Source organism: Pseudophryne corroboree, chromosome 5 (assembly GCF_028390025.1).
Source record: "Pseudophryne corroboree isolate aPseCor3 chromosome 5, aPseCor3.hap2, whole genome shotgun sequence".
NCBI classification, from domain to species: domain Eukaryota; kingdom Metazoa; phylum Chordata; class Amphibia; order Anura; family Myobatrachidae; genus Pseudophryne; species Pseudophryne corroboree.
Window position 1 is genome coordinate 649,390,906 of NC_086448.1, and position 16,799 is coordinate 649,407,704.

Consider the following 16,799-nt stretch of genomic DNA (forward strand, 5'->3'; position numbering starts at 1 on the left):
GCTTTTGACATTTTCCACTCCCAATGTCTGTATGGTGGACTATTCCATTATTAGTTAGTGACTGTCATAAATGTACAACGTGGATAAAAGCACAGTGATCTATCATAAGATCATACAACCAGTAGGTCTGCTCCATTCCCAGTCTACGCTGAAGAGAAGAGCGTTAGCAGCAATCTTGCGTGTCTACATTACAGCTACACAAACATGATTATTCTCAGATAATGTCCAGATACATTTTTAATATTAACTTTCTACAATAAGGTGCATTTTAGTCCAGCTAATTGTACTTTGGGTTTAACACGTACATGAGATAAAAGGACAAACTAGTGAAGGCCAACCCACCCATGGCTTGATGCTAAAAGCAGGAATCATGGGGGGGGGGGGGGGGGAGGAGGGGGAGGGAGCGTCCCTCCTGATGTTGTAGAAGTACACATCCCAGCATGCCCTGCCATAGTTTTGCTATGTGGTCATATTACAACATTTGCATCACATGCTGGGATGTGTAGTTCTACAACAGTTGGAGTGACGCTTATTGCCCACCCCTGTGCTAAAGTCTTGCTCTTGGCTTCTACATATTGTAAAAATTTGTAAAGATTGAGTGTATTTAAAAATGTCATACCTGAATGTACCAGATGTGAAGCCTCCCTGTTTTGATGGAAGACAGCGGTATATGCCCACTATCTGTACCCTATCACCAGGTTTACACCTGTCCACTAAGTCATCATCTGCAATTATATCAACAGAACGAGGGAGCTGCCCTGCAGGGGCTTTCTCTGGCATTTCTTGTATAGTCAGAGTCTGATGATCTTTATATGTGCTCAGCCCAAATTCTGTTTCAAGAGGATTGTTTTCTTCATCCTGAGTTAATTACAGAAATTAATAAAATGAGGGTAATCAGAAAGCAAGGACAAGGTAAAAAAAAAAAAAGGAATAAAGTGTGCAAAACACTACAGTGATACAGATGACAACTTTGAAGCCATAATATGCAATAAACCATTCTAGAAATAAAATCACTTACTTGGGTGGGGTATATGGCACTAGATGGAAACGGCTCCAGTGATGTAAGGTCTGTATATTTCCTTTCCAGTGTTTTCTTTGTAGCTGGGCAATAATGAACACTTCGCATAACCTTAGGTCTCACCAAAGAACCTAGAAAGAACAGATACAGTATATTCAAATTTCTATCAAGGTGCTAACCTCTAGTAGGATCCAAGGTTACGTACATACCACCGCTTCTGCACACACACTAAATCAGTCACCTGTTCAGAGCTAGATTAACAATGGGGCAGATGGGATTACAGTTCCAGGCCTCCACCTAAAAATGGTTCCATCACCATGATCAGCTGCCAGCTAGCCATACGTTTGGGCATAAAGCATAAATATTGCAGTAGAAGTATTTTTCTCACAAAATGATGCAGTTCTTCTACTTTATGTATCTAGAGAGATCATTGAGGCAGTGTAGTGGTGTACAGGCCCACATGGCACTGGCCACACCTACTCTGGTTCTCACAGTAGGCCCTTCATTTTCAGCCCAAGGCCCACCTTAATCCTGTCCTTCATCTGTTATAACCAGCTTCTAGTCAGGCTAAATTAGAAAAACACAAAATAAGCACAAAGTGTTTTGTAGTGTGCATCAGTTCCTGCATTCTGCATATAATTGCTCGGAAGTTAATGAACCCTTCTGACATAAGGAGTTTGGTACAGCCAGCAATTATAACAGCTCAGCCTCTGCATATCAAGGACTCCATGCCACATGTACACTAGTTTGTAACTCCAGTGTATGATAGCCCTCAGATGCCTAGAGCTGTAGTCACATTGTTTAATCCCCACGTTCTAACCAATAAATGTGTCTATTGCTATTCAAAATATAACGCCAAATATAACCATCAAAGTACAGGGTGCAGTGATCTGTTCCACAGTAAGTACACAATCTGTATTGCCCATTAGTACAGGCGTTTCATTTTCTAGTCTCTACTAGACTTGCGGCCCAGACCACACCCATATTGGGGGCATTAAGCAATATACTGTATTTATTACTTGTATAGTATAATGCTATTTATAAACTTACATTACGGCCAGGATGTAATGGAGTCTGTGTTCGGCAGCCATGCGGGTTGCCGGCTGAATGCAGACTTTTTTAAAAAGGCAATCATGTACAAGGCATGGTTTGTAAAGGATTGTCCCTTTAAAAAAAAAAAAAAAAAAAAAAAAAAGGCAGAGTACAGCCGGCAACCCGCCGAAATGAGACTTCATCACATCTCGCCCTACATGTTAAAAATGTAACCAGTGCCTCAGTCACTAAAGAATCACCTTATAAAAATAGGATTTTAATACCTACCGGTAAATCCTTTTCTCCTGGTCCTTAGAGGATGCTGGGGACTCCAAAAGGACCATGGGGTATAGACGGGATCCACAGGAGACATGGGCACACTAAGACGTTTACTGGGTGTGAACTGGTTCCTCCCTCTATGCCCCTCCTCCAGACCTCAGTTATAGGAACTGTGCCCAGGGTAGACGAACATTTCGAGGAAAGGATTTTTGTTAAACTAAGGGTGAGATACATACCAGCTCACACCACAAACACACCGTACAACTGGAATAGCATGAATACCAGATAACAGTATGAACGAAAAAACAGCAACAAGCTGAACATAACTGATACACAGCCATCGTGTTAACCGAAAACAACAACCAACAATACAACTGCAAGTAACAGTACGCACTGGGATGGGCGCCCAGCATCCTCTACGGACTAGGAGAAAAGGATTAACCGGTAGGTATTAAAATCCTATTTTCTCTTACGTCCTAGAGGATGCTGGGGACTCCAAAAGGACCATGGGTCTATACCAAAGCTCCAGACCGGGTGGGAGAGTGCGGACGACTCTGCAGCACCGATTGAGCAAACATGAGGTCCTCCTCAGCCAGGGTATCAAACTTATAGAATTTAGCAAAAGTGTTTGAACCCGACCACGTAGCTGCTCGGCAAAGTTGAAGTGCCGAGACCCCTCGAGCAGCCGCCCAAGATGAGCCAACCTTCCTGGTAGAATGGGCCTTTACTGACTTCGGCAATGGCAACCCAGCCGAAGAATGAGCGTGCTGAATCGTATTACAAATCCAGCGTGCAATAGTCTGCTTGGAAGCAGGATTTCCAATTTTGTTGGAAGCATACAGGACGAACAGAGCCTCCGTTTGCCGAACAAGAGCCATTCTGGCGATATAAATTTTCAAAGCTCTTACGACATCAAGAGATTTTGGGATTGCCACAGCATCCGTAGCCACAGGTACCACAATAGGTTGATTTATGTGAAACGAAGAAACCACCTTCGGCAGAAATTGTTGACGAGTCCTCAATTCCGCTCTGTCCACATGAAAAATCAAATATGGGCTCTTGTGAGACAAAGCCGTCAATTCTGACACTCGTCAAAAGGCCAAAAGCATGACCACTTTCCAAGTGAGAAACTTTAACTCAACCGTTCACAAAGGTTCAAACCAGTGAGACATAAGAAACTGTAACACCACTTCAAGATCCCACAGTGCCACGGGTGGCACAAATGGAGGATGTATATGCAGCACTTTCTTCACGAAAGTCTGAACCTCAGGAAGGACGGCCAATTCTCTTTGAAAAAAAAAAAAATAGATAAAGCCAAAATCTGCACTTTGATGGAACTTAATTTCAGGCCTGCATCCACTCCTGCCTGCAAAAAAATGGGAGGCAATGACCCAAGTGAAACTCCTCCGCAGGAGCTGTTTTGGTTTCACACCACGACATATTTTCTCCAAATACGGTGATAATGTTTTGCCGTGACCTCCTTTCTAGCCTTAAGGAGAGTGGGGATGACTTCCCCGGGAATACCTTTAAGAGCTAGGATTTGGCGTTCAACCTCCACGCCGTCAAACGCAGCCGCGGTAAGTCCGGAAACACGCATGGCCACTGCAGTAACAGGTCCTCTCTGAGAGGAAGTGGCCAAGGATCTTCTATGAGCAATTCCTGAAGATCCGTATACCAGGCCCTCTGTGGCCAATCTGGAACGACTAGTACTGCCGGAACCCTTGTTCGTCTTATGATCCTCAACACTTTTGGAATGAGAGGAAGTGGAGGGAACACATACCGACCGAAACACCTACGGAGTTACCAGGGCGTCCACTACACTGGCTTGGGGGTCCCTTGACCTGGAACAATATCTCGGAAGCTTCTTGTTGAGGCGAGATGCCATCATGTCTATTTGAGGAATTCCCCAACGCCTTGTCACTTCTGCAAAGACCTCTTGATGAAGTCCCCACTCTCCCGGATGGAGATCGTGTCTGCTGAGGAAGTCTGCTTCCAGTTGTCCACACCCGGAAGGAAGACTGCTGACAGAGCGCTCACGTGCTTTTCCGCCCAGCGGAGAACTCTTGTGGCCTCCGCCATTGCCGCTCTGCTCTTTGTTCCGCCCTGGCGGTTTATGTACGCCACCGCTGTTACGTTGTCCGACTGAATCAGGACCGGTAGACTTTGAAGAAGGTGTTCCGCTTGCAGAAGGCCGTTGTAAATGACTCTTAACTCCAGAACGTTTATGTGGAGACATGTTTCCTGGCTTGACCATTTTCCCTGGAAACTTCTTCCTTGTGTGACTGCACCCCTACCTCGGAGACTTGCATCTGTGGTCAGCAGTACCCAATCTTGGATTCCGAACCTGCGTCCCTCTAGAAGGTGAGAACTTTGCAGCCACCACAGGAGAGCAATTCTGGTCCCTGAAGATACTTATTTTCCGGTGCATGTGCAGGTGAGACCCGGACCATTTGTTCAGCAGATCCCACTGAAACACCCAGGCATGAAACCTGCTAAACAGAATGGCTTCGTAAGCCGCAACCATCTTCCCTAGAACTCGAGTGCATTGAAGAATCGACACTCTTGCCGGTTTCAGAATCTCCTTGACCATGGTCTGGATTTCCAGACCTTTTTCCGCCGGAAGAAACACTCTGTAGTTCCGTGTCTAGGATCATGCCCAAGAGGGGTAGCCGAGTTGTCGGGATCAACGGAGACTTTGGCAAATTTCGAATCCAACCATGATGTTGCAGAACCGTCAGGGAGAGTTCCACATTTCTTAGCAACTGCTCTTTTGATCTCGCCTTTATTAGGAGATCGTCCAAGTACGGGATAATTGTGACACCCTGCTTGCGTAGGAGTACCATCATTTCCGCCATCACCTTAGTGAAGACCCTCTGGGCCGTGGAAAGCCCAAACGGCAACGTCTGAAATTGGTAATGACAATCCTGCACCGCAAACCTTAGGAAGGCCTGATGGGATGAGGAGGATATATCGGGACGTGTAAGTAGGCATCTTATGTCGACTGATGCCATAAAATCCCCCCCTTCTAGGCTGGAGATCACAGCTCGAAGAGATTCCATCTTGAACTTGAAAGTTTTCAAGTACGGATTGAGGGATTTTAGGTTCAGGATCGGTCTGACCGAGCCGTCCGGCTTTGGCACGACAAAGAGGCTCGAATAGGACCCTTCCCCCCATTGGGACGGGGGGACCGGGACAATGACCCTCTGTTGACACAGCTTTTGTATTGCAGCATTTACTACTTCTCTTTCTGGAAGAGAAACTGGCAAGGCTGATTTGAAAAAGCGGTGGGAGGGCATCTTCTGAAACTCCAGTTTGTACCCCTGGGACACTATGTCTAAGACCCAAGGATCCAGGCCCGATTGAAACCAGGCCTGACTGAAGATTCGGAGACGGCCCCCCACCTGCACGGACTCCCGTAGGGCAGCCCCAGTGTCATGCGGTGGACTTGGCAGAAGCGGGGGGAGGACTTTTGGTCCTGGGCGCCAGACACAGCAGGCGACCTTTTTCCCCTTCCTCTACCCTTTGAAGTGAGGAAGGACGAGCCCTTTCCTTTTTTGTATTTATTATTAGGCCGAAAGGACTGCATCTGATAATGGGGCGTCTTTTTCTGTTGTGCAGAAACATAAGGAAGAAAAGATTACTTACCCGCAGTTGCGGTAGACACCAGGTCAGCAAGGCCGTCACCAAACAAGACACTACCTTTAAAAGGGAGAGCTTCCATAGCTTTCTTGGAGTCGGCATCAGCATTCCATTGATGAATCCACAGCGCCCTCCTGGCCGAGACCGCCATGGCATTGGCCCTTGATCCCAAGAGGCCAAAATCCCTCGCCACATCCTTTAGGTAATCTGCAGCGTCCTTGATATAACCAAGAGTCAAAAGAATGTTATCCTTATCAAGGGAATCCATGTCAGATGCTAAATTATCAGCCCACTTAGCAATAGCACTACTCATCCATGCCGACGCCACAGCAGGCCTGAGGAGTGCACCAGTAGTGACGAAAATGGCCTTCAATGTAATCTCCTGCTTGCGACCTGCCGGATCCTTTAGGGCAGCCATGTCAGGAGACGGAAGCGCCACCTTTTTGGACAGTCGGGACAGAGCCTTGTCCACATTGGGAGATGACTCCCATTTCTCCCTGTCAGAGGGGAAAGGATATGCCATAAAAATTCTCTTGGGAATCTGCCACCTTTTGTCAGGCGACTCCCAAGCCTTTTCACAAAGAGCATTCAGTTCATGAGAGGGGGGAAATGTCACCTCTGGTTTTTTTCCCTTATACAAACAAACCCTCGTATCTGGAACAGCAGGCACTTCAGAAATATGTAAAACATCTTTAATAGCCACAATCATGTACTGAATACTCTTAACCAATTTCGGATGTAAACTGGCCTCATTGAAGTCGACACTGGAATCAGAGTCCGTGTCGGTATCCGTATCTGCCCTCTGGGTAAACTAATGTTTTTGTGACCCTGAGGGGGCCTGTACCTGAGACAAAGCATCCTCCATGGATTTTCTCCACGTTTGTGTCTGAGAATCAGATTTATCTAGCCTCTTAGACAATAATGCCACATTTGCATTCAATGTACTCAACATATTCACCCAAATCAGCAGTCGGCTGTGCCAACAGAGTCATTCCCAAATCCTTCTCCGCGCCCCCCGTAACTTCCTCCGGGGGGGAACACTCAGCCTCAGACATGTCGACACGCAGTACCGACACACCACACTCACACTGGACAAAGGGGACAGACCCACAGGGAAGCCTGCAGAGAGAACACAGAGGGAGTATGCCAGCTCACACCCCAGCGCCCATATACTACAACATAAATATATGATGTCTGCGCTGAATATATACATATATATAGCACCAATTGCCTGTGCCCCCCCCCCCCCATTTTGCTCCCTTTTTACTTGTAAGGAGAGTGGAGGTCCGGGCCAGCATCTCCACATGCACTGTGGAGAAGAGAAAATGGCGCTGTAAGCTGTGCGGCTAAGCCCCGCCCCTTCCCGGCGCGCTATAGTCCCGCTAAAATTTTAATTATTATACTGGCGGGGGTACATACACAGTGCCCAGGCACCCCTAATATGTATATTGCCAGTGTAAAACAAGGCTCCAGTAACTTGCTGCCCAGGGCGCTCCCCCCCAGCGCCCTGCGAGTGCCGTTGGTGTGTGTGGGAGCAAGGAGCGCAGCGCGACCGCTGCGCAGTACTTCCGTTACTAAAGTCTTCTGCCGTCTGAAGTCTTCTGTTCTTCTAATACTCACCCGGCTTCTTTCTTCTGGCTTCTGTGAGGGGGGTGATGGCGCGGCTCCGGGAACAAGCAGCTAGGCGCACCAAGTGATCGAACCCTCTGGAGCTAGAGGTGTCCAGTAGCCTAAGAAGCAGAGCCCTTAACTCAGAAGAAGTCTGACTTCTCTCCCCTCAGTCCCACGATGCAGGGAGCCTGTAGCCAGCAGGTCTCCCTGAAAATATAAAAGCCTAACAAAGTCTTTCCAGAGAAACTCAGTAGAGCTCCCCTAGTGTGTGTCCAGTCTCTCCTGGGCACAGAATCTAACTGAGGTCTGGAGGAGGGGCATAGAGGGAGGAGCCAGTTCACACCCAGTAAAAGTCTTAGTGTGCCCATGTCTCCTGCGGATCCAGTCTATACCCCATGGTCCTTTTGGAGTCCCCAGCATCCTCTAGGACGTAAGAGAAATTGTAAAGTAAAAAATGATTTGCTGTACATATCTGAATTCATGGTTCTTTCCACAGTTCCACCTAAAGGTTATGGCATTTGTTTTTTATACACACTGAGTCAAGGCTATACTACCGGGCAGCACGGACTGTGTAGTGGTTAGCATTATCGCCTCACAGCACTGAGGTCATGGGTTAGATTCCCACCATGGCCCTAACTGCGTGGAGTTTGTATATTCTCCCCGTACTTGCGTGGGTTTCCTCTGGGAACTCCAGTTTTCGCCCAAAATCCAGTAGTAGGTTAACTGGCTCCCAACAAAAAATGAACTCTAGTGTGGATGTGTGTGTGTACGTGTGCTAATTAATACACGGGTCTATTTACTAAGCCTTGGATGGAGATAATAGTACCAGCCAACCAGCTCCTAACTGTCATTTTTCAAACACAGCCTGTGGCATAGTAGTTAGGAGCAATTGGCTGGGACTTTATCTCCATCCAAGGCTTAGTAAATAGACCCCATAGACTGTTAGCTTAAGTTTATCTGATAGTCCTGGTCAGAAACCACAGGACTGTGTTCTGATCTCACTCACACCCTCTGCCTCCATTTACAAAGGTAATGATCTTTCTGTGCCCCTTATGTACAGAACCAGAGCTCTGGGAAAAGTATATGTCACAGTCCCCAGGACTCCAGCTGTGTGCTGCAACTAAGTATTTCTGGATATTTCAGGTAAACAATTCACAACATGAAATGTAAGCAATGATTATTTACATTTTGTTACAATTCCTTCAATGCAGACCAAATTTCCCAAGAAACCTGCTGTCAGAGAACGAGGAGACACATGCTTCGCGCCAAAGCTGCCTTCAAATCCAATGCCGAACTCGTCAAACTGCTTGGCGTATGTTGCATCAATAGAAGCTACCAAGTCCTTTAACGCTCTCTGGAATGCCACAACCTGCCCAAATGCGTTACTCAGCAATCTGGAATGAAACTGCACAATTAATAACACGGGTCTTCTAAAACTAAACAGATCACATACTGCACAAACCAGCGCTGGTGGTGGCAGTTGCTGTGGCTCCCCTATTTGAATTTTGGACTGTACTGCAGGCCCCCCCCTCTGGAGCAGATACTGCTTACAACACTAAAGGGGACATGAACTAAGCAGTGATAAAAGTGGAGAAGTGAGCCAGTGGAAAAATTTCCCATGGCAACCAATCAGCTGCTCCATACAATTGTATAGTATGCAAATTCGAAATGCTACGTCAATGCAGATTGGTTGCCATGAGCAACTTCTCCACTGGCTCACGTCTCCACTTTTACCACTGCTTAGTACAAGTCCCCCTAAATACTATAAGAAGCAAGTTTCCCACATCCCTGGATAAATTAAACAGGCATTGTGATAATACAGTAATATAGCAGTGGTTATTAACTTACAGGAATTTTTAAAAAGCCATTTACGGTAGGCATAACTACAAACGTCATGAACTTACTGTATTCTCTAAAGGTATTTTGAAAATGTACAGTGTTTCCAAATTCTTTGCTTTGGTAAGTCAAGTAGTGTAAAAGTTTAAAAAACAGATGTCACCAATTAATCTCTCTTCCGAGACAGCAATTCAAATGCAAGCAATGATAAATGGGCTCCCATGGTACAGACAAGCCAATTACTGCAGTGTGATGCATTGTTCTTACATACTGTATTGTAACAATTTTTTTCTCTCCCAACCTATTTGTATTCTGTATACAGAGAAAAAAAAAAAAGGATTTTAAATACCTACCGGTAAATCCTTTTCTTGTAGTCCATAAGGGATATTGAGGACAGAATTAGTACGATGGGGTATAGATGGGTCCAAAGGGGCAAGTGCACTTTAAATTTCTTCCACTGAGTGTGCTGGCTCCTCTCCTCTTTGACCCCTCCTACAGGCAGTTATAGGTAAAACAGTGCTTGAAGAAGAAAGGACATACTTGAGAGAAGTGTGGTGAGATTTTCACACTAGCACACCATAACAACCTGGCCAGCAATGGCTGGCAACAGAAAAACAGCAACAGCTGAACAGGAAACACAGAACAGATAACGTGCAGAAGTCACCGCACAGAGGCAGGTGCCCAATATCCATTATGGACTACGAGAAAAGGATTTACCGGTAGGTATTTAAAATCCTATTTTCTCTAGCAGCCATACGGGATATTGGGGACAGAATTAGTACGATGTCCCAAAGCTTCCAGAACGGGTGGGAACTTGCAGAGACTGCTGTAGCACCGCCTGCCCAAACTGGGTATCCTCTTTGGCCAGGGTATCAAATTTGTAGAATTTCACAAAAAAGTGTTCTTCCCCGACCAGGTAGCCGCTCGGCATAGTTGCAAGGCCGAGACTCCATGGGCAGCCGCCCAGGAAGAGTCCACTGACCTTGTAGAGTGGGCCTTCAGAGACTGAGGAACAGGTAAGGCTGCCGACAAATAGGCCTGTTGGCTGGTAAGCCTAATCCAACGAGCAATGGTCTGCTTTGAAGCAGGACAACCCTTTTTCTGCACATCATAAAGCACGAATAAAGAATCCTTCTTCCTGACCCGAGCTGTGCGCCTGACATAGATCTTTAAGGAACGCACAACATCCAAAGACTCCAGAGGAGCCAAAGCGTCAGAACAGGACGGAACCACAATAGGTTAATTCAGCTGGAACACGGAGACAACCTTTGGCAAAAACTGCTGTCTAGTCCGGAGCTCCGCTCTGTCCTCGTAAAAGACCAAGTATGGACTTACACGATAAGGCCCCCAATTCTGAGACACGTCTAGCAGAAGCCAGGACCAATAACATCACCGTCTGCCATGTGAGGTACTTGTCTTCTACCGTCAGAGGCTCAAACCAGGACGACTGTAGAAATTTCAACACTACATCCAAAGCCCAGGGTACCGTAGGCGGCACAAAGGGAGGCTGTATGTGGAGTACCCCTTATAAGGTGGTCTGAACTTCTGGCAACACAGCCAATTTCTTCTGAAAGAGAATTGAGAGAGATGAAATCTGGACTGTAACGGAACCCAGACGTAAGCTTTTTTCTACACCAGCCTGCAGGAAACGTCCCAAGTGAAACTCAGCAGGCGGATACGTGCGTTCCTCGCACCAAATGACATATCTCCTCCAGATATGATAATGTTTTGACGTCACAGGTTTTCTGGCTTGCACCATAGTGGCAATGACCTTTTTGGAAAGCCCTTTGTGAGCTAGGATATTCCGCTCAACTTCCATGTCGTCAAACAAAGATGCCGTAAGTCCGGGTAGATGAATGGTCCTTGCTGGAGAAGATCCTTTCTTAGCGGCAGAGGTCAAGGGTCTTCTATGGACATGTGCAGTAGAGTTGCGTACCACGCCCTCCGGGGCCAATCCGGTGCAATCAGGATTGCTTGGACTCTGATGTCTGATCTGTTGGAGCACCCTTGGGATCAACGGAATCGGAGGAAATAGGCAGACCACCCGCTAAGGCCAAGGCAACGTCAGCGCATCCACTGCACGCGCCTGAGGGTCCCTGGTTCGCGAGCAGTAGCAGCGAAGCTTCTTGTTGAGGCGAGATGCCATCAGGTCGATCTGCGGGTATCCCCACCCGTCGACAATCTGTTGAAACACCTGAGGCTGTAATCTCCACTCCCCCGGGTGGAGGTCGTGGCGACTCATGAAGTCCGCTTCCCAGTTGTCCACTCCTGGAATGAAAATTGCAGACAGCGCTCTTGCATTTCTTTCCACCCAGAGAAGTATTTTTGACACTTCTCGCATGCAGGCCATGCTTTTTGTCCCTCTTTGTCCGTTGATGTATGACACTGCCGTGGTGTTGTCAGACTGAACCTGGATCGCCTGATCCCTGAGTAGAGGGGAGGTCTGAATCAGAGCATTGTAGATAGCCCGAAGTTCCAGAATGTTGATCGGAAGTAGGGCCTCTTGGGCAGACCACCAGCCCTGGAACTGCGCCCCCTGGGTGACAGCTCCCCATCCTCTCAGGCTCGCATCCGTCATGAGGAGGATACAATCCTGAATCCCGAAACGTCGACCTTCAAGCAGGTTGGAAGGCTGTAACCACCACAGGAGTGAAATCCTGGCCTGGGGTGACAGTTGAATCATTCGGTGCATCTGAAGATGTGAACCGGACCACTTGTTCAGGACGTCCAATTGGAAGGGTCTGGCATGGAACCTGCCGAACCGTATCGCCTCATACGAAGCCACCATTTTCCCCAACAATTTTATGCAAAGATTAATAGAAACTCGAGCAGGGCGGAGAACCATGCGAACCATCTCTTGCAGTGTTCTCACCTTGTCCTCTGGGAGGTACACTCTGAGCTACAGTATACAGTATCATACCCAGAAACAGGAGCCTTTGAGACGATTCCAGTTTAGACTTCTGTAGATTGAGGATCCGCCCATGGTGAGACAGAAGCTGGATAGTGCAATCTATATGGAGCAGTAGAAGCTCCCTGGAACTTGCTTTTATCAGGAGATTGTCCAGGTAAGGGACAATGTTGACCCCCTGGACTCTGAGCTTGAACATAATTTCCGCCATCACCTTCATGAACACCCTCGGAGCTGTAGACAGGCCGAAGAGCAACGCCTGAAACTGGTAGTGATCATTCAATAGGGTGAACCATAGATAGGCCTGAGGAGGAGGCCAAATTGGGATATGGAGGTAGGCGTCCTTGATATCCAAGGACACAAGGAATTCTTGTTGTTCCAGGCACGCAATCACCACTCTCAAAGATTCCATCTTGAAATTGAAAACCTTCAGGTAAGGATTCAAGGACTTCAGATTCAAAATGGGTCTCAGACCCATCTGGTTTTGGCACTACAAACAGACTGGAGTAGTAACCTTGTCCTCGCTGTGTGCAGGGGTACTGGATAGACCTGGGACTGGACCAACTTGTCGATGGCCAGTAGTAGCGTAACACGCATATTTCCCAAAACTGGCAAGCCTGATTTGAAAAATTGTTGGGGTGGAGCACCATCAAACTCAGACACAGCCATAGCAGTGGTTCTAGCATTTATATTGCCAATCTCTTTAAGGGAGTCACAGAGGACTCTTGCTGTGTCCTGAATGTGTTTCAGGAAAGTTACAGTAGTAACCAAGGTCATAGCACCCGAAAGACCCTCCTGAATCTGAGAAGCCCATGTATGAATGGCATGCGTCATCCAGCAACCAGCAATGACCGGCCTCTGAGCTACACTTGCAGTAGTGTAGATAGAAAAATAGATTTTAGCGTGGTCTCTATCTCCCGGGTCCTTTACCGTAAAAGTCCGGAGCTGGGAGCACCGCCTTTTTAGAACGGCGAGAGACAGACGTCTACTGCTGGAGATTCTTCCCAGAATTTCCTGCCTTCAGGGGCAAATGGGAAGGTATTTAAAAAGCTTTTGGACAGCTGATTTTTTATCTGGCTTTTTCCAAGCCAATTTAAATAAATCATCCAATTCTTTGGAATCAGGAAAGGTGACAGTCAGTTTGTCTTGTGGGAGGAAAAAGGACTGCTGATTAGTAGCATCCTCCAGGGGAAGCTTTAACACATCCCGTATAGCCAATGTGAGGGGTTCTATACCCTGTGTAGGGGTGGTATCCCCACTTATGGGGTCCCCATCAGCCTGTACATCAGAATCTGATAGGATTGCAGGTAAAGCACGTTTTTGTGCACCTGTAGACAGCGAGGAATAGGAAGCATCAGCCTTAGCAGTTAGGTTAGCCTCCTCTTGTTGCACTTCTTGTGTTTTATTGGCATTGGCAGTGAGCCGAGATGACATATCTGACATCATAGTTTTTATAGCCCCCAGCCAGGAAGGCTCTGGACTCTCCCCCATGTAATTATCAGCATTTTGTGATGACTGACTACACTGCTCACATGATATGGAGCCAGATGAAATAGTGGAGAATCTGGCATTACATACACTGCATAATTTCTGTTTCACCATAATGAAATACAGACAATATACACATACAACACAGACTGAAAACAATACAAGCCTGCCCTATTGCATGTGAGAGGAGACACAGAAGAGAGGAACCCAGCGCACCCAACGCTGCACAGCCCCAGTGAGACTGTCAGCGTTTTATGTAGTACAATAAAAATAAGATTTTAATTACCTACCGGTAAATCCTTTTCTCGTAGTCCGTAGACGATGCTGGGGTCCACATTAGTACTATGGGGTATAGACGGGTCCACTAGGAGCTACTGGCACTTTAAGAGTTTGAGAGTGTGGGCTGGCTCCTCCCTCTATGCCCCTCCTACTCAGTCTAGAAACTGTGCCCGAGGAGACGGACAACTTCGAGAGAAGGATTTAACACAGATAGTGGTGAGATTCACACCAGCTCACACAAACAAGGCAAACCAAGCTAACTAGCTTGAAACTCAGCAACAGCTGAACAACATTACTGAACCAAGTAATAACGCAGTACTTAACTAAGAACAAAGCAGTACTGACCAAGTAACCACTGCAGGATAACGAAGCACTGGGCGGGCGTCCAGCATCCTCTACAGACTACGAGAAAAGGATTTACCGGTAGGTAATTAAAATTCTAGTTTCTCTTACGTCCTAGAGGATGCTGTGGTCCACATTAGTACCATGTGGATGTACCAAACTCCCAGAACGGGAGGAAGAGCGCGGAGGCTTCTGCAGAACTGATTGACCAAATTTTAGGTCCTCAGAGGCCAAAGTATCGAACCTGTAGAACTTCGCAAACGTGTTCGACCCAGACCAAGTAGCCACTCGGCAAAGCTGTAAAGCCAAGACACCCCGGGCAGCCACCCAGGAAGAACCCACTTTACGAGTAGAGTGGGCCTTAACAGATTTTGGACACGGCAATCCTGCCATAGAATACGCATGCTGGATAGTACACCTGATCCAGCGAGAGATCGTCTGCTTATAATCAGGACACCCAATTTTCTTGGGATCATACAGGACAAACAGAGTCCGATTTTCTGTAACGAGCAGTCCTCTTCACAGATTTTCAGAGCCCTTACAACATCCAAGGACTTTGACGGAATTGAGGAGTCAGTAGCAACTGGCACCACAATAGGTTGGTTGATATGAAAAGCCAACAACCTTTGGAAGGAACTGTTGACGTGTCCGGAGCAAAGCCCCGTCTTTATGGAAGATCAAGTAGGGACTTTTGCAAGACAAAACCCCCAACTCCAACACCCGTCTAACAGAAGCCAAAGCCAACAAAGTGACAGCCTTCCACGTGAGAAACTTGACCTCAACCTCCTGTAGAAGCTCAAACCAATCCAATTAGAGGAACTACAACACCACGTTAAGATCCCAGGGTGCCATAGGCAGCACAAAGGGAGGCTGGATGTGCAGAACCCCTTTTAAAAAAGACTAAACCTCAGGGAGGGCAGCCAATTGTTTCTGGAAGAAAATGTATAAGGCCAAAATCTGGACCTTTACGGATCCCAACCTCAGGCCCAATATCCACACCTGCCTGCAGGAAGAGAAACCGTCCCAGCTGAAACTCCACCGTAGGAAACTTCTTTGATTCACACCAAGATACATACTTTTTCCAAATGCAATGGTAATGTTTAGATATTACTCCTCTTCTAGCCTGTATCAGGGTAGGAATGACTTTGTTCAGAATGCCCTTCCGAGCAAATATCTGGCGTTCAACCTCCATGCCGTCAAACGTAGCCGCGGTAAGTCTTGATAAGCAAACGGCCCTGTTGTAACAGGTTTTCCCGAAGAGGACAAGGCCTCGGATCTTCCAGCAGTAGATCCAGAAGATCTGCGTACCAAGCCCTTCTTCCGGAGCAATGAGGATTGCCTGAACGCTTGTTCTCCTTATGAGCTTTAGAATCCTTGGGATGAGTGAAAGTGGAGGTAACACGTACATCGACTGGAACACCCACAGAGACACCAGAGCATCCACCACCACTGCTTTCGGGTCTCTCGACCTGGAACAATACCTCCGGAAGCTTCTTGTGGAGGCGGGAGGCCATCATGTCTATTTGAGGAACCCCCCAAAGATTTGTTACCTCCGTGAACACCACTGGATGTAGGCCCCACTCTCCTGGATGGAGATCGTGTCTGCTGAGGAAGTCCACTTCCCAGTTGTCCACTCCTGGAATGAAAATTGCCGACAGCGCCAATGAGTGTTTTTCTGCCCAGAGGATGATTCTAGTCACCTCTGACATTGCAGCTCTGCTCTTCGTTCCACCCTGTCGGTTTATGTAGGCCACCGTTGTTACATTGTCCATCTGCACTTGAATGGCTCGATCTCGCAGATGTGCCGCTAGGAGAAGATCGTTGTACATGGCTCTTAGTTCCAGAATGTTTATTGGAAGACCAGATTCCAGACTTCTCCACCTTCCTTGGAAGGTTTCCCCTTGAGTGACTACGCCCCATTCCCGAGGCTTGCATCCGTGGTTAGAAGGATCCAGTCCTGAATCCCGAACCAGCGGCCCTCCAGAAGGTGGGACATTTGCAGCCACCAGGAGTGAAATCCTTGCTTTCGGCAACAGATGAATTCTCAGGTGCAAATGTAGATGAGACCCCGACCACTTGTCCAGGAGATCCAGTTGAAAGGATCGAGCATGAAATCTTCCGTACGGTAGAGCCTCGTAAGAGGCAAACATCTTCCCAAGAAGGCAAATGCACTGATGAACAGACACCTGGGCTGGCTTCAGGACATCCCGTACTATTGTTTGAATCACCAACGCTTTCTCCTCCAGTAGAAACACTCTGCACTTCCGTGTCAAGGATCATCCCCAGGAAAGACAATCTCCTTGTCGGCTCCAAATGTGACTTTGGAAGGTTTAGGATCCAACCATGGTCCCTGAGCAGACGAGTCGT

At 47.3% G+C, this 16,799-nt stretch overlaps 1 protein-coding gene across 2 annotated transcripts in view; it reads right to left on the reverse strand.

Moving 5' to 3' along the window:
* Positions 1-16,799, reverse strand: part of LOC134928198 (maternal DNA replication licensing factor mcm3) — a 97,779-nt gene that overhangs the window by 56,431 nt on the left and 24,549 nt on the right. For both annotated transcript variants that reach the window (XM_063923660.1, XM_063923661.1), the window contains 3 exons: positions 8,765-8,973; positions 1,019-1,149; positions 620-858 (listed from right to left, as the gene is read on the reverse strand). In XM_063923660.1, coding sequence (XP_063779730.1) covers positions 620-858; positions 1,019-1,149; positions 8,765-8,973 — 579 coding nt within the window. The remainder of the gene's footprint in view (positions 1-619; positions 859-1,018; positions 1,150-8,764; positions 8,974-16,799) is intronic.